At 34.1% G+C, this 26,901-nt stretch overlaps 1 protein-coding gene across 3 annotated transcripts; it reads right to left on the reverse strand.

Annotated features, from left to right (window-relative positions):
• Positions 1-298: 298 nt before the first annotated feature.
• On the reverse strand, positions 299-21,414 carry LOC308683848 (kinesin-like protein KIF2A). Of its 3 annotated transcripts, none has more exons than XM_081354655.1 (21): positions 21,201-21,384; positions 20,000-20,094; positions 15,283-15,411; positions 14,718-14,772; positions 13,884-13,994; positions 12,518-12,618; positions 10,617-10,712; positions 10,450-10,504; positions 10,196-10,358; positions 9,503-9,593; positions 9,322-9,385; positions 9,165-9,256; positions 8,932-9,074; positions 8,647-8,851; positions 7,643-7,753; positions 7,470-7,537; positions 6,084-6,197; positions 3,947-4,082; positions 3,277-3,378; positions 2,191-2,326; positions 301-1,467 (listed from the first exon to the last, which is right to left on the reverse strand). In XM_081354655.1, the coding sequence occupies exons 1-21, from the start codon at positions 21,259-21,261 to the stop codon at positions 1,382-1,384; spliced, it is 2,214 nt and encodes a 737-aa protein (XP_081210781.1). In that variant the 5' UTR covers positions 21,262-21,384; the 3' UTR covers positions 301-1,381. The 3 variants fall into 3 exon arrangements, with proteins under 3 accessions (XP_081210783.1, XP_081210781.1, XP_081210782.1); XM_081354656.1 differs by having other exon boundaries at positions 6,114-6,197; positions 21,201-21,327; XM_081354657.1 differs by lacking the exon at positions 6,084-6,197 and having other exon boundaries at positions 299-1,467; positions 21,201-21,414.
• Between the last annotated feature and the right edge of the window lie 5,487 nt (positions 21,415-26,901).

A 26,901-nucleotide genomic window follows, 5' to 3' on the forward strand; every position in this document is an offset into this window, starting at 1 on the left:
TTACTTTTAATAGGCAATCTGATTACAATTCCTGCAAAATCAATTCCTAACTAAAAAAAAAAACGCTGGCAGGGAAAGAATTAAAGAGATTGTTCAATTTGTAGTCTCACAGTATGCTTGTATACTCACCGAAACTCAACCTTGTATCCAAACATGTTCCCAGATATTTAAAACTTTTCACAATCCCATCAGCCTGATCATTTCACTTTCATTTCCCGAACATGTGGTGTTCTGTTTTCCTTGCATTAATCTGCAAAGCACTCACATTATGTGTAGAGAACAATGATATGGCAGAAATCTGTGGTCATCTGATGGATCTTTATTTTAGCAATGCGATACATTGAAACACTGAGTCCAGAATCAGATCCAGATTCCCCTGAACACAAACAACAGTTAAAAATGAGACGGGAACAAAAGCATTGATGGGGAACACTGATGCTTAATAGCATTATTAAAAAATGAGACAGTAGCCTGAACTGTATGACTACTTCCACATATTTCTTAAAATGTAAACAAAACACTGGTAACAAAATCCCTCTTCATATTATCAGAGAAGTCGAACCTCTCTGGACTGATCGGAGCTGAATTAGCTAATACATGTATAGTTGCTCATCTAGAAATGTTTCACTGAAAAGGGTTGGTGCAATAAGGCCTGCATTTGTTTTTTTGTTACAGTAAAGGTTCTTACTGGCCATCAAAAAAAAAGTCTCACTGCTAGACAAGTGTTATTAAATGAGTCAGTTCCTGTAGGTCTCAATAGAGATCATCCATATTGCAGTCATGCAACTTCTACTGTGACTAGGGATGCACAATATATCAGAGACCATATCAATACCGGCCAATATGTTATTGTACAATTATCTGTATTTTACTACTCAGTTTTCAATCTTTCCCACGTGTATATGCCTAATTTCAGGCATTTATTTCAATAAATGTTCATGTTTGTGTTTCATAACTGACAGCCGGTGTGCTTTCATTTATAAAACATGACATATTGGTTAGCAGCCGTAAAAATAATTGGTCAAATGTTCTATATCAGTGCATCCCTAATCTCAAGACCATATTCTCTTTTCCACTGGGACGGCATACTCGTATTTCATTAACTGGCAAACTGATATGCAAGTAGCAGGTATATACAGTACATCTGAAAAGCATGAATGACTCGGTGAAATATTTACAGGCTTGACACAGACGCAGAGCTGGTTTGTTCATGCATTAGCTCAGAGAATCTCGCATACACCCTCTCATGGCCTTAAACTCTACAATCATTTATTTTAGTAAGAACTGAAATGATTTCTAGAGTTAAAATGTGCTTTTCTGGGATGAAAGAGCGGTCACGTCACGTACAGGTCACAGATGTTTGAGACTGCTGAGATGAGGGCTACAGCGCTCGAGGACGTTTGGGGTTGATCTGCTTACTGGCCTGTTCCTCCTCTTGAAGAGCACAGCGGAAAGACTTCACTTTATCTGAGACCAGAGGAAACACAGTTTACTGTTAGTGACTGAAGTTGACAAAGCACTTCATCCGACATGAAGGACAACAGCTTTGTAAAGGACACTGGAGTAATATGTTGTCACTGCTGTGTAACCTGGGAGTCAATCGCTGACAAAACATTTAAAAAAAAAAAGTGAACTCAAGGAATGTGCAGCTCAATTTCAGCCCAAAGTCAACAGAAACTGTACTATACGATATTTAAAATATTCTAATATTTATTATTAAACGTTTTACATTAGTGCAAAAATATGCATATAAACAATATCATTTTTAAAATGTAAAAGAGTATATACATATACAATATAAATTGATATGGTTATAAATAATTTGATGAATTAATATAAATCATAAAGAATTTAAATGTTAATATAATGTATTTTTTTTTTCTTATTGCATTTTGACATTACTTCATATATTTAAAAAAAAAATTATTTATATATATAAAGAGAGAGATGGAAAATTATTTTAATTTACATTATAGTAATGACCTTATATTTTAAGGAGAAAATGTTAATTCATTTTCATACAAAATCCCAATGCAAAATATGCTCCAAAAATAAACTTCATTTAATTTATTCTTTTGATTTAGTGTACTTTAATTTGTGTCTTCTCTTATTAATATGATCCCATTTAAAAGACTCCTGTTCCAGTCTTGTAATGCTGGATCTCGGAGGACGACCTCTGTAACCACTGACCTCTGAGCTCTGTTAACACGTCGATCTTCTGATCCAGAATTTGTTCGAGCTGAGTGGCGAAGGATTCCACATCATAATCGACTTCCTCCGTCATCTCTAGAAGAACCTTCTCATCCTCGAGCCAGCGTATGGACTCCTACAACACACAACATCAGCTCCTGAAGCATCCATCACAAATACATAATACTAGTCCTTTAAGAAAAATATCAGTCACTGTACAGTCAAACCAAAAATTATTTTACTATTTTACTAATTTAATTTTATACTTTAAATTTTACTAGTGTGTGCAGGACACTATAGTTCATTTATGTAAGTGAGGATAGCAAAATAAAGTAAACTATAACATTATACCCAAAAAAATCTTGTGTATCATAATTTGGGACCAAATAATTACTTTGAGCTTGACCATGTTTTGCTTAAGTGTTTTTTTTTAATTGCTAATGCGACCTTTTTGCACACAGACTGAACAAAATGAAGCATTGCTTGGTAATTGGTTGAGCTAAACTGGTATTATCTAATTGTGTAGTTAAATTTAACAGCTGACAGATATTCAACATAATTCATTTGTCAGACAGTCTAACAGAAAGATGGACAAAACCAGTGAAATATCAACTGATTTGATAACTCTGAGTTCTTGTCATATTCTATTACCATTTTCTAAACTATAGTGAATAAACTGTGATAATGTGCGAAATGTTGAAGGTGTCTGAATAAATTTAGGTTTGAATGTGTATATATATACACTACTGAAGTGAAGACACTGAAGACTGGAGTAATGACGCTGAAAACTCACAGGAATAAATTACATTTTAAAATATATTCAGATAGAAATGCTATTTTACCTACCTGTTATTTTAAACTATAACAATATTTCACAATGTTCCTGTTTTTACTGTATTTTAACTGAAATAAATGCAGCTTTGGTGAGCAGAAGAGATCTTAAAGATGTGAACGGTACAGTATATTCAGAGATATTTCCTCTGAAAACGAGCATTAAGTGCTTTTCTCAAAGGTGAATGTACCTTGATCGAAGGATATTTCGACATTTGAAGGGAGTTTGATGAGATGTGTGCAGTGTGTGCGCACCTGAAACACGGCGCGGTGGTCCTCCAGAACCTGCTCCTCCATCTCCACCAGCTGAGACACCACCTCATGGAAGGTGAAGAGCTGAGGGGACACTTCCTCTTCCTGTGCACAGCACGCATCACATCAGTACATATGTCACGCTCTCATACAGGCTGAAGAGTAGGGCTCACGATATTGAAGAAAAGTGCGATATGCGATAACTCATTAAATAATGCGATATGAGAATGCTTAAAGTGTGTAAAATAAACTTAAATTATCTTTAAAATATATTTAAAGTTATATAACCTACATGTGTTTCACATTCTTTATGTGACAAGAAAACATCCCTACAGCTTCTGAAAGTGAACAGCAGTGTTTTACTGTAGTATAAGAAGTGTTATTTTAACATCAGTATAAACCTCAGACTTTAGGGGTTCAGGTTATCCTACATTAGATTTATTTAACAAGAAACTGAATAATCAAATGTAAAAATAAAACACTGATTAGTTTTCACCATATGAATTAAATATATACTGATTCTTATTAAAGCTACAAAAGTTATTCAGCCAAGAGCAGTGAGTGATTTTCTCTTCGTCTTTGTTCATGACCCAGTTATTGCAAGCTGTTGCGATATTTCGATATTTCGATATATTGTGCAGCCCTACTGAAGAGTGTGTCGAAGCGCTCTTACGTTCTGTTCACAGAGCAGCTTGAGATCGTCTCTCTGAGGAGAGCTGCCCACTCCCCACTGCGCCTCCAACACGTCCAGCTGGCTGACGGAGCGTCCCTCCAGCACTGCGCTCGGGTCGATGCTCAGCTCCTTCACCCTGCCGTCACACACACGTCTCAACTCAAGGCAATCAGCGCATCCGCGTGTCGGCCGGAAACCTCATATCTCCAGATTTGATCCTTTTGAATTTTTCTCATGAATCATTACTATTAATCAGCCTTTACATCAGTCTGTGGGTTTTGTAAATACATAACCAACGAAAATATTACGTAACTGCACCCGGCTCTGTGGGTAATCGAGTGCCGCACATGGTTTGGCGTGTCTCTGCTTGTTTGCAATGCAATGGTAAATAAAGAACTGGTTATTTGAGTAAGTGCTGTTTTCTTTACTCTAGAAACACTATATGAATATATATATATAGGAGGAGTGGACTATTTAAGGAGTGGAGAAGAGTGTCTTAGTCTAGCATTTGTCAGAGTCATAGCCAGTACTGTCTTAAAGGGGTCATATAATGGTACATGCACTTTTACAAGTTGATTGTACTGAAATGTGTGTTGGCAGTGCCTGTACACAACCATCATAAAATGATAAAAATCCATCCAGTGTTTATTTTTTTAATCTTCTTATGTGTTTCCCCCTCTCTCAAATCAAGCCGTTCGACCATGTGACGTCACACGGTCGGACGCCCCTCCCACGATTGTTGATTGACAGCAGCGTTTCAACACAGACCTGCCCTCGCTCGTGAGCGAGCTGTCAATCATACTCCGCGCGGACCGACGCGGTCATTGTTGATACGCTGGAGCGCTGTCTATGAGCAGAATGACGTCTAAGAGATTGTGGTGTTCTGTTCTTGGGTGTAATAAGGAACACAGCATCATTTTGATGTTCCTAAATCCGAACCGCTGAAGACGCAGTGGCTGAGTTAGTTTTCGAAGGGAATATTCCCCAAGATCAACGTCAATGCTGTCATGTTTGCGCGAATCATTTCACACACCAGACTGCTTTATAAACGAGGGTCAGTATAAAGCTGGATTTGCTAAGAAGCGGCTCCTGAAAAAAGGATCAGTACCAACTATTCGTGTTCCTGCTGCACCTCCAGAAGAAGTGAGTGAGTGTAACGTTTTATTAACCTTTATATTCATATTTATATTAATCTTTGCAAATCGCTAGCACGCTTCACGATGAATGCGGCTATTTTTACACTACGGCATGTTTTCTATGTACGAAGTTCTCAATATAATTCATAATCCCACGTTTATAATGAACAACGCGTTATGGTGTTACAAACTGTGTACGCACAGAACAGTGGGGTGGGGTGAGCAAAGCTCATTATCATTTAAAGACACATGCACTGAAACGGCGTGCTGAAAACAGAGCTGTTTTTGACCAGGTAAAATGAGTGTTTTCTTACTATACTAATGAGAATTTTTAATTAAAGTATATTACAAACTTTTAATTTAGACCCTAAAGAATCATATTAGCTTGTACAAAAATGGCATTATATGACCCCTTTAAATAATCTGTGTGTAACACTTTATCATTAATAACATGAGATTTTGGCCAAATGACAGAAAAAAAAAAAAAAGGCATCCACACAGCTACAGTAAACTTTATAACCTGTAAGCTGATGAAAACGTAATGCAATGCATTTACTGTCTTTACAAACACACATCTGACATTCTCTGGCCATTGAGCTTGATTTTGGCAAAAAGTTAAAAATAAAAAGTGGTTTTGGTAATATGAGGTTTCCGACGATATAAAAAGCATGAGGTATTCACATCATGATGCAATAAACCAATGGAAATGGTTTATGTTACAGACACATGATCATGCAGAATGATAATGATGGACTCCATCCGCTCTATAAGGCACAAGCAAACACAAACCAATGTTAGTGCAGCTGTAAAACGCAACAGAACATACAGAAGCATGCCTGAAATGTGCGACAGACGGACTCAAAAAAACAAGGGACAAAATAACAGCCGACCAAAAAAAAGATGCACATTCTCTGAACTGAAAGTGAAGCGTTAGAAACACAGGGCTCTTATGGAGGCTCTGTCTGAAGAGAGACAGGCTTGAAACTGGAAAAGGGTAAGACCTGCTGGGTGAGGAAGCAAAGTCATCGTACTCATAGGTAGGAGAGAGTTCGGAGCGACCGCCCCCCCCCTGGGAGAAGGGAATGTCGGAAGGGCTGATCCCAAACTCCTTCACTCTGAAGACGGGATGACAGACGGCAGTGAGACAGAGAGACGGGAATTACAGTCACAAACCCTTCCAACACAAACATTCCTGATTCATAACCAGTGGAAAAGAGTTCGCCGTCAAATACACTCTCGCAGTGATGCCACGGCTTACTGGTTTGCTATGTAAATAGATCAATTTAAATCATTTAAAAAATTTACAAATTACTTGTTTTATATAATTTTAATAACATGAATATAAATGTAAATACATAAATATTTATAATTTATAGAATGTTTAGAATTCATCATATATATATATATATATATATATATATATATACATACTGTACACATAAATACAATATATTATGAAAAAATATATAGAATTTTACAAACATTAACAAATAAAAAATAATAATTTAAATATTAATATTATTTTTATTCATACATATTTAATATAATAAATACAATGTTTCTTTAAATCATTATATAATATAAGTATTCTATTGTTTTTACATTACAATTAAACTAAACTAAATTATATTTATGAATTCTTATGAAAAAATATGTATATACATAAAATGCCATTGGTTAATAGTTGTCTACCAAACATTAAACACAAAAATATGCCATGTAAAAAGATAATAATTAATAAATTTGATTATAAATATTTTTTTATAAATAGTTTTGTTTTATATAAAGAATTTGAATAATATGAACATAATATAAATTTATGAATATGTACATAAATATTTTATAGAATGTATTATATATATATAATGTTAAATGTTTTTACATATTACATTTCTTTAAACCCTTGAATTCCATTTTTATATTCTTGTTAAATATATGCATATAAACAATATAAATTATAAAAATAAAAAGAGTATATAAAAGCATAAATACAATATAATGAATTATTTTAGAATTTTTTTTATATATATATATATATATATATATAAATAAAATAAAGAATTTGAATATTAATATAATGTGTATTAATGCATGTATAATATACTGTTTTTAATATACATGTATTAATAAACATTATATTAATATTGAAATTCAAATTAATAATGACATAAAGGCATAATAATGACATCATAATGTCAAATTAATAATGACATAAAGGGTCAAATATGTCGATAATCTTAGAATTCTCTGTGATTTGTGTATCCATTAACAGCCCCAGATTTGACTGTCAGGTTATTTGCATTAGAGACCTTGGAATAAACCGGGTTAAGCAACATTCCTTGGATAGAGTGAAGGGTTCTGTGTCAGTGGAAGCTTCTCTCACGTACCTGTTGGCGTATCTCAGAGTGTTTAATGTGTTTTCACATGATGCCATTCCAGGAGAGATTGTAGCGATCTACAAAATGCAACCACAAAATTGTTTAAATCATTAATACACAAATTACACTACATGTTAAAAATGAATATATGATTGATCTAGAAACATCCGCAGTGTTCTTACCATACATGTTCTGGAGTTCTCTCCGATGAAGGAATCTCTCAACACCTGTGTGAGTTTACTGGCTCTAAACGGAGTGTGTGGTTTGTTTCGCCCTAAAGCCCTGATGCATTCCTGTCGCAGACAAACACAAGTGGACCAGGATAACACCATCACACTAATGAACTTATAACTTATACTAAAAAAATATGAACCAAAAAAAAACACAGTCTACTTTCAAGAACAAATCAAATCCACATGCATATCATTATTTCCTGCTGAAGTTTTATTCAGAAAGGTCACATTACAGAAGTTGTGAATTACATTTGATATTTTTATAAATATAAAAATTATATTATATATTTGCAACTTTGTGAAGTTTGAGACTTAACAAATTATATTTTTATATACTTTAAATATTTATAAAAAATATATCTCTATAGTTGCTACTTTGTACAGTATATGATTGCATTCATCATATTTCTAATATTTTTTATATTTTATATTTTCATATAAATATTTCTATATTTGTTACTTTTTGGACAGTATGCCACTGAACAAATTATATATTTTTATATATTGTGGATATTTTATATATATTTATATATATTTTAATATTTGTATTTTTATAAAAACATTTCTACATTTGTTACTCTGTACAGTGTGGAACAAAGTTAATATTTCTAATATATATTTTCATAAAATATTTTTTATAATTGTTACTTTGTACAGTGCAAGTCTGAACAAATTATATTTTTTATCTATTTTTTATATTTTCATCAAAATATTTCTATATTTGTTACTTAGTACAGTGCTAGACTATACAAATTAAATTTTTTGAATTTCTAATATTTTTTAAATGTTTTTAAATATTTCATAAAATATTTTTATATTTGTTTCGTAGTACACTGCGAGACTAAACAAATTTTCTCTCTCTTGTCTTTGCTTTTGTAAATATGTTTTTAGGGACAAAACAAGGTCAGATCAAGTAGTTCTGGAGCCGGCGTGTGACGGTTTGAAGCACAAACCTTCAGCGCCAGGAGACTCTTGTTGATCTCCGCGCCCTCGAGACGGGTCTGTCGGTCGGCGCTCGACGTGTCCGCCCCTCGCTCGTTTCCCGCCAGGTCGATGAGAGAGAATTTGCCGTGCATTTTGCCCCTCCTGCGGAGAATTATCTGAAACACGGCGTGACTGCGGGACGAATGAGCATTAGCCGAGGTCTGTCCAGACGTCCTGAGGAAAAACACATACAAAAATTACTACAAGTGTTAAAAACAACATCTGGTGGAAAGAAGTTTTCTGATTGGTCGCACCTGCAGCTGTTGCCCATCTCAATGAGCTTGAGCACGTCCTCGGTGCATTTGACCTCTCGCTCCTGCAGTCCAACCACCTGAACCTGCTGCTTACCGTCTTCGAGAACACGCAGCTTCGCCTTCCTGTTCAGAAGGTCAAACACCTGCACGGCCGTTTAAATTTTGTAAGACTTAATGCACTTTATGAATATTAAATGAGCTCATTCATTATTCATGAGCTATAGAGAACTTGCCTTCCCGCTGTAGATTTCAAAGAACGTTGCGTACACCTGAAGATCCAACTTCTTGTAATTTGGTTTTTTTAACATTAGAAAAACATCCCGTGCTGAAAGAACAGAAAATATTGATAACTCAATATTGACATTGAACAACATCAGGTCTGACACATACCAGCGAGTGCGTAGATCCCTTTAGAGCAGTCTTGGTTCTTCCCGGAAAAATCTCCTCCCATGGTCTGGAATGAAGGGAAAATCGATTATGATTATGACAAACGGCAAATGGAACGATCCCCGGGGAAGATCTTTTCCTGTAATATGATGTCATCTGGTTTTGTTCACGGTCAGAAACTTACATGAGTTTTGCCACTGCCCGTCTGACCGTACGCAAAACAGGTCGCCATTCCCCTCTCAAATATGGTCTCCACCAGCGGCCGGGCGGTAAACCTGAAACACATAAACCAGAGATCTCATTCAATATTAGAACATGATAAAATATGAAATACATTTTCTTTTTCTTTTTTACTTAAATGGCTCAGATTTTATTTCACAGATGACACGACTTCAAATAAAGTTTTGTTTTTCAACATGTTTATAATTTTCCACCTATATCCATAAAATTACTTTAAAGATTATTTCGATTTTATAGGTTGTCGAATGTGGTTTGTGACGTTTGGATCAGAGGTTCAGAGCGCTGTCAATCACTGCCTGATTTTTTTGTTATGATGTAACTTTGTACAGTGCAAAACTGAAATTATTTTTTTTATATTTTTGTTGTTTTTAATATATACTGTATACTTATACACATATATTTTAATATATATATACTTAAACACTTCATATTTTATTTTACGTATACATTTTACTAGATATTTCTATTGTTACATTGTACAGTGCTAGACTGAACAAATTATTATTTTAATATATTTATATATATTTTAATATTTGTTATTTTGTACAGCATGAGACTGAATAAAACAAATTCTTCTCTCTCTTTGTCTTTGTATTTTTAGTTTCACTCTTTCTCTGTAAATTAATAAATATCTGACCTGTAAACCATTTCGTTTGTCGAGGTGTCGTCGAAAGCGTAATCGAATCGAAACGTCTGGTTCTCCAGGTATCTGGTTAAATCCACTTTCTGCTTGGGCTCGTGGACCATGACCACGTCTTTACTGGGAATGGTGATGACGTCTAGATCCTTCATGGTCAGCTCTGAAAGTGAACAGAAGATATGGCGTATCGTAAACACCACTAGACACTCACAGCATGAACGTGTGGTGGAATAAAAAGAGTTCATCATCACCTTTCTTGTTCAGTGGACGTGTCCGCACACACACGCATATCCTGTGGTCCTCAATCTGAGAAAATATACATATTATTAATACATACATACTATAATACCAAGTAATACTGTTGATAAATCATGTGGAAATTAAATGTAGACGATTAAATGTAGATGTAGTTATTCACCAGATCTTCAGTGGTCAGCGGTCTGTAGTCCAAACTCGCTCTGAAGTCTCGGATCATGCACATAATTTCATAATTAGGGGTTATTGCCTCGACATCCTGTGTAATAAAAAACTCTCAGTTAATATTGTATGAGTCAGAACATATTCACTTTCTTGAGACGTTAAGTCATGTCAACAGTCGAGAAATTTTTTTTTCCAGTATGTATATTGTTTTGATTAGGGATGGGACGATTACCGGTTTCACTATAAACCACGATAAAATGTACTGACGGTTAGTATTATCGTTCAAATTTTAATTATCATTAAAACCGTGTTTGATTATCGCGATTTTAATAACTCACTGTAAATCCTGTCCAGCCAGCAACAGTCTGACGCAGCGCGCAATGTTGTTGTTTTTTATTCGAGAAGGAATGGCGGAAGGCAGTGACCGTGCTCGGGAGATTTTTCAGCCTTTTAAGAGGACCAAATCTGAGGTGTGGTCATATTTTTGCTTTTACAAAAGTCATGAGTGAAACTTATTTGAGAATGGTCACTACAATAGGGGGGAAACACTTCAAATCTGCCGAGTCGTCTTGTGTGACCATCACCCACTGTTAGCGAACGCAAGACAAGTTAACTTTGACCTCAATACCAAAACTACGTCTGGTAAATATATGATCACAAAATGTTGTTTTGAGTTGAAATATTTTATCTCACTCACTTGAAATAAACGTGAAGCTTCCGTGAAAAAAATTTCGCAGCAAGTGGCTTTGAGCCAAAGACGAACGATCAAGTTCAATTAAGACTATCATTGTAGGCTACACTTATTACAGCGATTTTTGTTTTTTTATTTTTTAACCACACAATTACGGGGACATATTGAAATGAGATTAATGTTTTAAATCTTACCTGTTTATAAATCCATTTTGATTTTGTACAGCGTACAAAACAATCGTCCAAAAACGGAGACGCAAGACGGCAAGTTGTATTTGAATGAAACGAGAGAGCGCGTCCGTTGCGAAACATGGATGTGCGCCGTTATAATGCGTTGCTATTGACGACTGTCATTATAAGGAAGGAAATGCCACAGAATATAATCTTGCTTAAAAAAGTGCATAGAGATGCTGTTTTATTTGTTGTTTGTTGATTTTCAAATATTAAACTGTTTTTAGTGTGAGCATCAGTTCTTTTTGAACACTTTCATTTCGTTTTAACAAAACCGTGATAATATTGATAATCACGATAATTTTGGTTACTATAATCATAATATGAAATTTTAATACCGTCCCATCCGTAGTTTTGATTATATAAATTTTATAAAATAAATATAAATAAATAAATATATATATATATATATATATATATATAATAGTTTTAGTCTTAAATAACTATAATAAAGCAATATAAAAAAGTAACATAAGCAATTTGTCAAGCCAACAAAATTCATAGGAAATAATAAATAAAATTGTTTATATTATAATATGCAATAAGCAACATAACACAGTATGTTTCTAAACATATAATATAAAAAATTTAATCGTGATTAATCGCATGATTGTCATAAGTTAATTCGCGATTAATCGCAATTAATCGCAAATTTTTATATGTTCTAAATGTACCTTAAATTAATACTTTTCAAGTTTGTAATACTCTAATCAACATGGGCATGGATAAATATGTCTCCATTTCTCCAACTAGGGGTTGGGCCACGGGTCAAACAGAAAATACGTGCTGCGTTAAAAAAATTAGTGCCGTTAATATGATTTTGCGTTAATGCGTTATTAACTAATAATAATACAATGTTATCATAATACGCATTAGGCAATAAAACATATCACAACATATTTAAATAAATATAATGTTCCACATTAAGCACCACTAAACTTTTCAAACCAGAAACGGTACGCCAGTGTGTTTTGTCACCTGCGCTCTTTTCTCTCTCAGCTCCTGCTGCTGCAATCGTCTCCTCTCCCGCTTCTCCTGAAGTTTCTCCACTTCCTTCACACAGTTGGACTTCCTGCGAGCTGAACACACACAGAAAAAACTCAATGCAGACAGACATCAATGTTTAACAAACAGTTACAATATTTGTCAGCTAAACCTGATTCGCTCATTTTAATAAGCATTTTATTTGACATAAGTCAGTGTGCATTCGCTTGTGTTGAATGTGTTTGAGTGAATCCCTCAACAATGGCATCATGAGGGGTCATCTCTGAGACAACAACTCTAAATGCTGCTTTTGTTTTGGCGTGACGGCAGACAACAGTCGTTTGTGACGGCGCTGAGAGCCCTTCAGCTCCTCCATCACTGCTGGAGTCTCTTCATACACTCACAGATCAGAGATTACACACCCAGGTATTCATAAAACATCTCAACAATAATTACACTACTGTTCAAAGGTTTGGGGTCGGTGCTTTTGAAAGAAGTCTCTTCTGCTCACCAAGGCTGCATTTGATCAAAAACAGTAAAAACAGAAATATTATTACAATTTAAAATAATTGCTTTCTATTTTTTTTTAATGTAATTTCAATCACGACAACTCTCAGAATAGTTTTAGCATGTTATTGAATATGGCAATGTTAATGTATTTGGTCTTGTTGGACTAGATCTGCTACACTGCTGTTGATTATTGCTGCTACAGAGCAAGTATGGACTTACTGCTGCTAACAGATACACGTGAGCATTAAGATATGATACTGCTGCATAAATAGATATATAAATCCCACAGCAGATCTAGGCAGGTGGAGCTGGGGAGGTGGGGGGTTTCAGAGGACCAGCTTACTATATCTATCAATCAATCAATCAATCAAACAAACTTTTATTACAGACTCAAAGTCCAATTAAAAAAAAACAAAAAAAACAAACAAACAATGAACCAGACTATTTAAATGCTGAGCAAGCAATCTCATTGGCTGCAGGATCAGCGGCGGCCAATCAGTGAGTTTCATGACTGAAGTAGATCTTTATTCCTATGATCAAAGCTGAATTTTCAGCATCATTACTCCAGTCTTCAGTGTCACATGATCCTTCAGAAATCATTCTAATATGATGATTTGCTGCTCAAGTAACATTTCGGATTATCATCCATGTTGAAAACAGTTGTGCCACTTAATATTTTTGTGAAAACTGATACATTAAGGATTCTTTAATGAATATAAACTTCAAAAGAACAGCGTTTATCTGAAACCGAAATCTTTTGTAACATTATAAATGTCTTTACTGTCACTTTTGATCAATTAAATGCATCCTTGCTGAGTAAAAGTCTTCATTTCTGTGTGATGTGTGGTACCGTTCTGCTGCTGCTGGAGGGTTTGGTGTTGTATCGGTGGAGGCGGAGCGGGCGCTGGTGGAGGAGGTTCGGTCTGTTGACTCGGCCGCGCTCGAGTCGTACCTACAGTGACTGAATAATGGAGATCACATCATCACAGACCACGAAAAGACCAGACCGTTTAGACACACACGCACACATTATGACTCTTCTTTAGCACTGTTTTACACGTTACACGTTCAAAACTCTGAAATAACACAAATAGAAATTTGGGAATGATGTTGTGATAAAAAAGTGGTTTAGAAAGTGGAACTCTTTTTTGACATTAAAGACATTTACCTTTATTATACACTTTAACTCATCCATTAAGAGAAAAACTCGTAAGCACAATTATATTTGTCTGTTATTAACAATACTTTTCTAAATATTAGATGAAAAACTTAAACTTCAAATGAAAATTAGAAATGTTGGCTTGGCAGCTAACTGAAATAAAATACTAAAATGACACAAAAATTAAATTAAAATAAAGATAAATTAAAGCTAAACAGAAATATATATAAAAAAATAATAGAAACTAATACAGCACAATTTTATCTAAAATTGAAAAGAAAAGAAATATATATTTTAAATAAAAGCTAATTAAAAAATGTATCAAATGCTACATTATATAAATAATACTGAAGTAACAATGATTTAAAGCATCAAAGTGTTTTATAATCCCTTGCAACAAATTCAATATGTTAAAACACATACTGTTGAAATCAATATCTGCTAAAACGAATAGAATTTGAGACTAAAATTGTAACAGTGCTAGTTTATGGTAAAAAAACATTTTTAATAACTTGTACATCATACCTCGATTATCCCTCGCAGGAGTTTCATTTTTTGGTGGTGCTACAGTTCGGCGATTCTACAAAAGATGAATCAAGAAAAAAATCATGTTTTGAAAAGTCCAGTCTGCAATCTAGCTACAAAATATATCTACACAATAAAATCATTCACAGTGAGTTTATGCCACATTATAGCTTTGTGTCTACAGTTATCTATACTACCGTCACAGTCTATTAAATGGAAAAAAGTACTTTACAAACAATTACAAATTACAACTGGTTACATCTTCCTATAATTATAAATGCATATATCATTAAATTATTCATGCACAAGAGTTTATGGGTGACCTCCCAATGTAGGATGGCACAATGCAAGTTATTTTAGTGACTTTAACAACGGGAATTTACCCAGCCTGCATTGATTTGAACGTAAAAACTGAAAACAGTGTTATGACTTTATGACTCCTGTCTGGAAACTCATTTGAGAAGTTATAAAAGCCAGACTGAGTGCGCTACAATCGTCTGTCCACCGCTGTACTAATCTCTCTTCTTGGATACGACTATTATGGTGCAGCGAAATGGACACCAACCTTGGTTTGGGGGATCTTGTTGATTTTGACGGAACTCGACACGGGTGGCGGAGGGGTTTCAGGACTTTGTAGGATTTCCTCTTCAGGTGCAATATCTGGATTTAGTGCAAATATGCTTTCCAGATCGATCTGTTCACAGGGAACGAGAGCATGAGCATGAGGCAGCCAGTTTTAAAAGCACTTTACTCACAGCACATGAGCACATACTGTAGGAGTTTCCACAGTTGTAAAAGCTGCTAAATTTAATCATCCCACAGGACAGAAAAATTACAAATGAGATTTTGTCATTTCAAAATTACAAATGAGTTTCGCAACAGTTTCTCCTGGTCAGCAATTAAATTAACTGGTCATTTTGAACCGGAGAGGATTTTCTGTTATTGCATAGGACTAAAACTAACTAAATTTGCTCACACAGAATATAACATAAAAAAAAAAGATAATTTTTGTACTTTTGGTGGGGTGTTCAACCTCGTTACTGGTGTTCCCAGGCAAAAAACAACAAAACAGACAAAAAAATTGCTTATAAATCTCTTGTTATGCAATGTTATTGACAAATATTGTATTCAATCTTTTTATCAACTTGTTTTCTTTCAATTAGCAGTTTTTTGCCTTTCTTTTTGGAACTGAAAGATCAAAAGCCTCATTGATCTGAACTTATTCCTCATAGTTTTTATTTTAAGGTGAATAAGCTTGAGTGAATTGTTCAATCAAAAACTGAGGTGTGTTTTACACCGAATTAGGTAAAGGATTTTCAACTCAGCACAAAGGTTTAACCGAGACGCTCAGATGTACCTGCAATCAAATATTTAGAGATCTCAACATGAACTCAAATATTTTCATTCAATTCCTTTAGGACCAAATGATCTGAGCTGCAATCCAGATTCATTTTTATAGCTCTATTTCTCATGAGGATTGATTGGAGAAACATCTGAGATCAAGTTGAGTTACATGAAACATTTTCATTCATTCATTTTATTTATAAAGCACTTTACAGCAGCACATGCAGTAGGGTTGCTCAGTATACCGGTACTGGGAAAATACCGGTATGTATTTTATTTCAGATGGTACGATATCATGATTTTGCTAATATCTGTAACATTAGCCTACTAATGCTGCTGTATCAAACAGACGTGAAACCAGCAAATGTGACAAACATACTAGAGGAACAAAATGGATAAAGAAGTTGAATGTCACTCAACACACCCTGAACTAAATAATAAAGAGGGCAGTAGAAATGAAATTTGGAATTACTTTGCTATTATAAAACTGAAGAACCATCAAACCTTGCCAAGCATCTGTCACTTGCCCATCCTGACTACAGACATTAAGAGATCGACAGTGAGAGAATCATTCCGACGAACTAATTTAGAAAATTTATTTTCTTTTTACACTGATCAACGCACATACATAAGATCATATCGTTTTAAATAACACGATGTTTGACACATCAGAACCAGTATTTGCACTTAGGTCTAACAGAATAAAGTAATCAAATGTAAAATAACACTGGATAATAACGTTAACTCTGTTAATACACACGGTTAAATCCTTATAATTAAAGTTACAAAACTTATTTAGTGACAGACAGCAGCGTCACAGAACCGATACATGCGATACTATTACAATATTTACATTCACGTAAGACATTACAAGACTGTGTTTATGAATACTTACCAAGACGGACATTTTGACAATGTTGTGTGTACGTTAACTTATTTGACTGTTTGAGGAAAAACAATTCAATTTGGGATGCGCGAGCTCAGGCGGTTTGGCGCACACACTGTTGCTATGAAAGAAAACCGTCTCTAAAAGAGCTCCAAAGTAGGCTACCTGAATGATAAAACCTTTTGGATGTTCAAATTGGCAAGGTTTAAAAAGACGTGGGCAAGTGATTTCCGTCAGCTGTCCCGAAACGAGCGAAAGTGTTAAATCGCAGCGCGCGGCTCGTTTACAGTGCAGGCGCGAGGACTTTTTGGGGGATACATTACTTCTCACAAGAAAGTTGTCAAATTGCTGATTTTGATGTGATAATTTGTGTTGATTAATTTGCTAATAAACATTTGCGGCCATTTCTCGCTTTATAAACGCAAAACCTGCGAGAATGAGTAAAATGATGTTTAGCCTAATTGACCTTATTCACAGCAGCGCCATCTCTGATTTTTAATGGGAATGAAAGCGAGGCCGTGAGGGACAGACATGCATCTCTACAATGGGCAGTACTGTTATTTGATGTGTTTTTGGATTGTTCTGCTCATGAAACACTGAGAAAATATCTTTCCAAGAAATTTCAGTTGACAAAAAACTCCCAACAATATAAGCTGTGGAAAACTGTAAGTAATCTAGGAGCTTTATGCAGCGGATGCCATTGAAAACACGGCAAGTCTATCCATCACAGCCTCACTTTCATATCTGTCATGGCGCTGCTCTGAATAAGGTCTATATATATATATATATATATATACACATACAAATATATATATATATACTGTATATACACATACATACATACATACATACATACATATGTACCCGCGCCAAAATTCTGAACCCGTATGGTATCGTTTTAATATCGATACTACTGTATTAGATTGTGGTACTGTACCGAAGCCAAAATTGTGGTATCGAGCCATCCCTAACATGCAGACCAAAGTGCTGTAGCCTACAATCAACATTCAAATACTGTACCTACATTACCATAAAACAAGATAACCTAAAAAAGGGATCAACAAAAACATTCCCATACTAGCCAAACTCCTTAAATGCTAATCACAAGAAGTAGTTTTCAACACCAGCTTTATGGATGTGACCGCTCTATACGGCAGACCATTACAAAGCCTCGAACCCGCAACAGCAAAGGCCTGATCTCCTTTAAGTTTTAGATGAGTTTGTTTGAGGGATAGTAAGAAGCAACTTGTTAGTTGATCTAAAGACCTAGATGTTTGGTGAAAAGTAATAAGCTCAGACACATAAGCAGGAGCCATTCCATGCACTGCTTTAAAAACATATAGCAGGACCTTGTATTTGATCCTGCTGTTGATTGGCAGCGACCTGAGCGAGGACAAAATAGGAGAGATATGATCACTTTTTGTAGCACTCACAAGCAAGCCTGGCCACCATGTTTTGAACTAACTGTAAGCATGAAATAACGGTCTACCAGGACTAGATGTTGACTGATTTATCGGTATTTATCAGAAAAATATCAGTATGGATTTTTGCCGATAACAGAAACTGTTCCAGCAATCAGTTATCGGCAAAAATCCATACAGATATTTTTGCTGGAGCTGCTGTACAGTACGAGAGCGGACTCTAGAGGTGAAATAAAAACTATCACTGACGCCTCGTGGAGTTTGTTTTGACACGTGAGGCTGCGCACTGCACAGTGCAGGACATTTCAGATGCGAATAAACAGACAATGAAACGGTATTTTATAAAGGACACTATCCTACATGTTTTCATTTCATTAAAAAAGTAATGAGTTTGTTGACTAGATACTGCATTAGCGAATAAGAGCATGATGTTTGCCGTCGAGGCTGAGAGGACACTAACATTAGTAGTACCTCAAGCGGTTAAAAAGTCCGTCCCAAATGTTTAATGTCACGATTGTTACCATCCATTTGCATTAGTTTATATCCAGCTGGTCCCCTTTATGGGTTCGTTATGCAGCGAAGTTTAATGCATATTTAAAACTAGAGACATGAGAAAGCAAACTGTATCTTCATGTAGCCGACAGAAAAATAAACAAATCAGAAATGCATTCGATTTCAGTTCTTTTTTTATCGTCACTGTAATACATATTTTGTTATTTTGATTAGATAACCAAGTGTTCTAAAATAGAAGCAAATAAAGTTTCATCGTGCAGTACTGTTTTTATATTTTTATAATAAAGTATAGTTTTAAAAACTAATCATGGTTGATTAATCAGTTATCAGCCAGCCTGGCCCTACCTAGTTATTGTTATCGGTAAAATCCAATATCAGTCGACCTTTAGACAGGACACCACATAACCCAAACGAGACCAAATTAATGGCATTAATGACCTTCTCTAAATGTTTTATCGACAGAATGTTGTTGTTTTTTAAGCAGTAGACCTGATCTGGGAAAAAACTACTCTTAACCACAGCATTGATCTGCTTGTCGAATTTCAGTTCTAGTTCAAACACAATTCCTATATTTCTGGTCATGACAATAGGCCAAAAGACTATAGACCTAAATGAGTAACAATATCTAAGCATCTTCTGACCGGCACGAAGATCTCTTAAAATATGTCAGTGCCATTGTTTCATCTCAAGATGAACACCAGTAATGTTTTTTTCTAAGGCATGTTTATAAAAGCAACTTAAATGTCCTAATTGAACTAAGGCCTAATCCTGGCTTAAACTAAGCCCTGTCTGTGAAACCAGGCTTTAACCTCTATTAATTCTCCTGAGTTATGAAAGAGCAACATGTGAAGGATAAAAGCTCGGTCTTTGTATTTTATGCACAAATGAATGCACATAATAAACCTGAAAGCTATTTAAGGCAGAGATACAAAAGCTGCTTTAGAATAAATCTCCATTGATCCTGACACATCAAAATTATATCTGTGTGCCTATAATAACTACAGACATTTTAAAAACATAGGGCTCATGAAGGTGACTGCTGGAATCATACAAGCGTTTGTCTTTAGTGCATTATGCCAATATGATGGACATATTAAATATGAATATCAGAAATTCACCTCTTTGCCTTTCGTGTCTCCGTTTTCAATCCACTCCACCGTCACACTCTCATTGTCTTCATTCAGTGACGTAACCATGGCCTGGTGTATTCTGCCTGAAATAGATAACAAAACAATGGTTTACTGCAAAGATCTGCAGCCTGGTGATAACACTACAAACTAGTGCTGTCAAACCAATTATTCATGATTAATTGCATCTAACATAAAAGTTTGTAAATATATGACACACACACACACACACACTATATATATATATATATATATATATATAGAGAGAGAGAGAGAGAGAGAGAGAGAGAGAGAGAGAGAAATAATGGGCACAAATTATGAAAGGAATAAAAGTATAGTCAGTTTGCTTTGTGATAATGACCAGCTGATTGCACATTATACACATGATTACTTGAAAAACTACTGAATAAATAGACTTCAGGAAGATAAAAGTTGTAGAATAACCTTAACTAACAACCAAATTGTAGGGTTCACACTTGCTTTCCACACAACTTTACTATGGACGGAATACTAACCAGCTATAACGTTTAGGCCAAAGGTTAATGCTTTATTTCATGTACATTAAAGAGAGGAAAAATTGGCTGCACTTGTACATTACAGGAATGACAATAAACTAAATAATAATAATAATAAACTAAAACAGCAGTACAAAAACGAGTTTTGCAGGCGATGTCTCTGGGCGTCTTCCTCAGGGAGGATGCTAAGAGACTGCGAATTTACAAACGTACTATGGCGAAGGCTTGGCTTATGAATATTAATTACGTAACGTGACGTTTACCCAGTGCGCTTATCTAATTGGCTGAACGGCACACATTAGCAAGTAAGCGCCTGTCAGCCGGCGAATCGTTGTTGACGTTGTGGCTTAAGTAGATTCTACGCCAAGACGCTCCAAAACGGTTACCAAGCAACGTCAGGAGGACTTCATTAATAATCATGATTCAACCCTCCGCCATAGTATAATTAGTAAATTCGCTAACGGGTTAGCAGGAGCATGCATCCCAAAAACATGCAATACAACGGCGTGCCAAGGACGGCAAGGTATTGGATATGAATGTATAGGCCTATATCGATTCTCTCCCGCCGTTTGCACTAGCTGTCTTGTGTTTAACGGCTTTACCGGGTTAAACAAAGATGATGCGGCGACAAACTGCACCTCAGCCTGATAAACGAGCGGCTGCTGGGTGTGACTCACCATCACTGCGCTTGATCTCCACATAAATGCCGATCTGGATCTTCCCGAAGAGAGCTGCCATGCCTCATGTGTGTGCCAGGATCTGTATGGCTATATTTGAGCGGGTTTCACGGGAGAAGTTGTTCAGCAGCAAAAACCGGGAGGAGGTCAGTAGAGAGAGAGAGAGAGAGAGACGGATGAGCGCGCATGCGCAGAGTGCACACACACCCATCACAGAATGTCACATCAACCTCTTTTGTCTAGTTGCAGTGGACACAATCTGTCCAGCAGTTGTTGTTTTTTTTTTTTTAATGTTGTTTCTTTTTCTTTTTTCTTAAGCAAAAATAACCGATTTGTTTTTTATTTCAATAAAATGATAGTACTATATTTTAGTTCGATAATGTATTTTATTTAATATTTTGTGTTAAATTTATGCAGTAGTTATAATCTATTTATTATATGAATGAATATATATAAGAAATATATATTTTCCAAAACACGTTTTACTCTAAAACTGTGAGAAAATCAAAGCCATAAATCTAAATAAGCTGTGTTGATATCTCAAAAAATTAGCTTTCAGTAAGATTTTCTAATAGATGAAATGTGTCTCCATTTCAGGACAATTTAACCTTTTCGAATCATGTCCATTATTATTTTCTTTTTTTTTTTTTTTTTCACACAGCAAGTGCTAAAATTTAAAATAATAATAATTTTAAAAAATGTAATGCGTCAAATTTGTTAACCAAAGGGTTAACATATAAATAAATAAAAAATTAACATTCTTCCTCATTAGCTTTGATTATTTAATTATCTTGACCAGGGGCTTAGCAAGCTTTTCAAAAGTGCGGGGGATGGATGTGGTTTGTTTATTAACAATAAAAACTATGAATACAATGACAGGTACAAAAGGTATAACATACAAGATATAAAAAGCTTCCCATTTAAATGAGTGATACTAGAAAAGTATAAAAACACACTTGGAACACACGGAAAATAAGTCAAAACTCTGTTAAAATACACAACAGTAGACTTGCTAAAGAATCAGAATCAGAAATAATTTAATAATCTTTAATATTATGTAATATATACACTACTGGTCAAAAGTTTTAGATTGGAAAGATTTAATGTTTTTAAAAGAAGTATCTTCTGCTCACCAAGGCTGCATTTATTTGATCAAAAATACAGTAAAAACATTGAAATATTATTACAATTTAAAATAACTGTTTTCTATGTGAATTTATTGTAACAAGTAATTTATTCCTGTGATCAAAGCTGAATTTTCAGCATCATTACTCCAGTCTTCAGTGTCACATGATCCTTCAGAAATCACTCTAATATGATGATTTGATGCTGAAGAAACATTCATTATTATTATCAATGTTGAAAACAGTTGCGTACAATTTTTTTCAAAGTTTTTTTATGAATAAAGTTCAAAAGAACAGCATTTATTTAAAATAGAATATTTTCTAACATTATAAATGTCTTTACTGTAACTTCTGATCAGTTTAACTCATCCTTGAATAAAAGTATTGATTTATTTTATTTATTTCCCCAAAAACTTTAATTAAAATTCTTACTGACCCCAAACTTTTGAACAGTAGTGTTTAATGTTACAAAAGCTTTCCATTTCATATAAATCCTGTTCTTTTCATCTTTCTATTCATCAAAGCATCATGAAATAAAAATTTAAAAAACTGTTTTCAACATGATAATTATCATAAATGTTTCTTGAGCTTCAAATCATCATATTAGAGTGATTTCTGAAGGATCATGTGACACTGAAGACTGGAGTAATGATGCTGGAAATTCAGCTTTGATCACAGGAATAAATTACACTTTACTATATATTCACATAGAAAACAGCTGTTTTAAATTGTAATAATATGTCACAATATGACTATTTTTGTTTGTATTTTTAATCAAATAAATGCAGCCTTGGTGAGCAGAAGATACTTCTTTTAAAAACATTAAAAAGCTCACCGATCTAAAACTTTTGACCGATAGTATATATATTAGGGGTGGAACGGTACAAAGACGACACGGTTCGGTTCAGACATCACGGTTCGGTACGAGTTCGGTACAATGGAGGGAAAAGCAAAACAAAAACGTAAGGCAATTTTTTTTTTTATTGTGCATGTCTCAGGCTGTACCACCAAAGGAAAATAAATGTCTTAAGCCTTGTATTTTTTAAATAAGTTTTATTAGTAAAGTAAAGACATAGAACCAGTTTATTTGTAGTGCATTGACAATAGTTTTATATAATTAGTTTATTAATTAAATGAAGAAAAATGGTAATTGTACCTGAATGAATTTAAAATTAATTTGCTATATTTCAGATCAATATATTTGTTTTCCTTGAAATTTTAATTAACACTAACTTTATTCTCATCTGAATTATAGATAATTTATTTCTGTATAAAATAATACTACCATTAAAAACAAATTTGATTTGATTTTTTTTAATCAATGTAGAATGTGTAACTTACTCACTGTGTTGTGTGACAGTTGTAAGTTACAGTTTGACAAGAGTTCAGTTTGACAAAAGCACAATGTTGCGTTTTATTATGAGTGTACACAAATATAAGTAAACACTTTGCAGTTTGAACGATGTCTATGGAAGTAAAATAATGCCAAATGTTTTTGAAACAAAAAAGCCTGTTGAATTGCACTTGAAAAAAAATAAGCAATGCATTAACCATGCTTGCATTTTAATGCATTGTATTTTTAGGGCTTGCATTTTTATGGGCTGAAATTCAACATGGTTGAATATTTAAGCAGTGAATATTTCAATTAAAAACATTTCAAACACATTTTCATTATTAAAAATTCAATAATCCATATTCACCTTTCATATTTCACTTCCAAAATATTCAAACTTTTTAAAAATACAACCTATAATATTCAACAGGCATTTTTCGGTCCATTTTATTTCGCTTTGCAAATTCGCTTCCACAAATTCAGTGGTTCAAATTCGACAGTAAATTCAACATTGACATCCAGGAACTGCAGGAAAAGCAGTAGATTGCCGAGTATACTCTCCATCTGCTGTTAGTCGATCTCACCAGCAGGAGGTGCAAAAGCGTGTTGTTGACGAAGACCAGCAACAGTTAGAACAAGCCATTCATTCATAAAACTCATTTACAGCAATATAACTATATTTGTGATTATATCCCAATTTGCATAACATATCTGCATGACAATATCCCAATTTGCAATTAGCATTAGTCTAAAAAACGAAATATATTATAGAAAACACTCGACATGTCAACAAAACATAAACAGAATATCTTCCCAAACACATATCCAGCTTATTTAAAAACCTTGAAAGAATAAACACTCATTCAAAGTACCTGGAAAAGGGAGATGTAAATAACGTTAACCATAAGTTCCCGCCTCCTCAGCACGAGCCGACCAATAAATCTAACACACCAAGAGAGGCGGGACTTAAGGCAGAGCAACCAATCATCAGCCAGTCACACTCAAAGCCGGTGTCATGTTTGAGAGGGAGGGCCTTCCATTGTTCCAAGTTATTTTAGAAAATTAATTTTACTTAATTCTTAAGGATGTACTGTACCTTAATAAATCATATTCACTCTGTCAGAAATACACATGATGGCAGCAAAGAGCTCTGAAAGATTCTGTATTATGGTAACTAAAACAGTTCAAGAATGAGTGATTATTTTACATCACTTCTAAACCATAAGTAAACTACCTTTGTGTATTTAACAATAATCGATAAAATAAACATATGGATTCAGTTGGCTAACTAAGAATATTTACTACCATTAATCTTAGTTAATGCTTTAAAAAATGCTGGGTTGTTTTAACCCAATTTTGGGTCAAATATGGACTAACCCAACGTTGGGTTAAAAATGCAATTTAAAAAATGGACAAATTGCATTTTGGACAAAATCAAAAATGGACAAAAATGCAATTTAAAAATGGACAAATTGCATTGGTTACATTAAAAATGTAACCCAACGGCTGGGTTTGTCCATTTTTAAATAGCATTTTTTTAACCCAACGTTGGGTTAGGCCTAGTCCATATTTGACCCAAAATTGGGTAAAAACAACCCAGCATTTTTTTATTTCCAGAATATGAAGGCATCACGCTAAATTGAACGTTAAGTGTTTTACCATTGAGAATCATTATAAAGACCATTTTATTTTTCAGTCCCACAAGAACATAAAATAGGCTTCTCCAGTGAATATTTACATATGGGTCAGTGAATCAAACACAATTGAATATATATAAAATTATGTTACTTAAAGGAAGGTTATGTGTTCTTTGAATTATGCTGAATTAATAATTTGTTAGGGAGTTGTTGATAACACGTATGAACGGCCATATTCTGCTGTTTGAAACTAAATATTCTGTCTACTCCTATTTGATCACTGTGGAAATGTTTTGTTGAAATGTTAATTTGATTAAATACTTTTTTTTTTTTTTATGGCTTTTGTTTTCAGATTGTGGACCAAAATAAACTGAATAATTATTAACAGTGCATGGTCATAAAATTATAGTAGCTCAAAGAGCCCGTATTGGGTAGATTACTTACAAATTGTAGTTAGTAACGTAATCCATTACATTTAAAGTAATACAATCCGACCACTTCTTTTAGATTACTTTTGACCTAATTCATTTATCACATTGATTTGAATAGGATAATCTTGTACCATATTGATATAAAAATACAAAGAGAAAGAAAATATATTCCATTCTTTGTTATCAACAACATGAAGTGTGTTAAATATCACATTATGTCAGTCAGGGTTTCCCACGCTGGGGTTCGTGAGTTTAATGAAAAGCTATTAAGTAATTAAATGATAAAAATGTTAAATAAAAATAATTGTAAAATAAAAACAATCAAAATAATACACTAAAAATTATTTACAAATATTTGTATTTGTTTACCTGCATGTCACGTGACCATTATCATTTTATTATTATTTATTATTATTATTTTTGACCTATTAACTTGAAATCTCAGGGTCATCTTTAAGTAAATATATTGAATCAAAGAAGTTCAGCTGACAAAATTTGGGGAATCCCTGCATTCCATGTAAATAAGAAATGACATGAACTTGTACATTTTATAGTGTTTGAAAGACAAAAGCCTTCCAAAGACAGTAATACATGGTTAAATGACTCTCTGTGATATTTCACATAATAATGAATGTGTTTGTCAGATATTGATTAGATATACAGTGTTACAATATTGAGAAAACTCTTCTTAAAAGTGAAATGATTTCTGTAAATCCAGTGATCAAATGCTTCTCAGTGGCTGGTCTGTGTGAGCAATTTCACAAACCTGAACATATATAAGCAGTATTAAAAAAAAAAAATATTTTTTAGAAAAGTTTAAAAGTAGTAGTAGGGACAATAATCAATGAATTATGAATAATTTACTGCCAATGTGAGAATAACATGCAATCATGTAATCAACAAAAAAAGACTAACTGTAGTCCGATTACGAGTATTTTAAAACACAATATAATCTAATTACAAGTACTTTTCTTGGAATCTGATTATGTAATCCAGATTACATGTAATCAGTCACTACCCTGCACGGCAAAGAGCCCATATGTCTTGTGCATATATTGTATTTCCCCAATAAAATGATTACCTGTATTACCTGTATCTTAATATCTTTACCAAGCTGTTTGCCTCCCACTACTGGCTGCAGTGTGTTACTACATGCAGGTCAAATAACCCCAGTGT

Source organism: Scardinius erythrophthalmus, assembly GCF_964197995.2.
Source record: "Scardinius erythrophthalmus genome assembly, chromosome: 23".
In the NCBI taxonomy this organism is placed as follows: Eukaryota; Metazoa; Chordata; class Actinopteri; order Cypriniformes; family Leuciscidae; genus Scardinius; species Scardinius erythrophthalmus.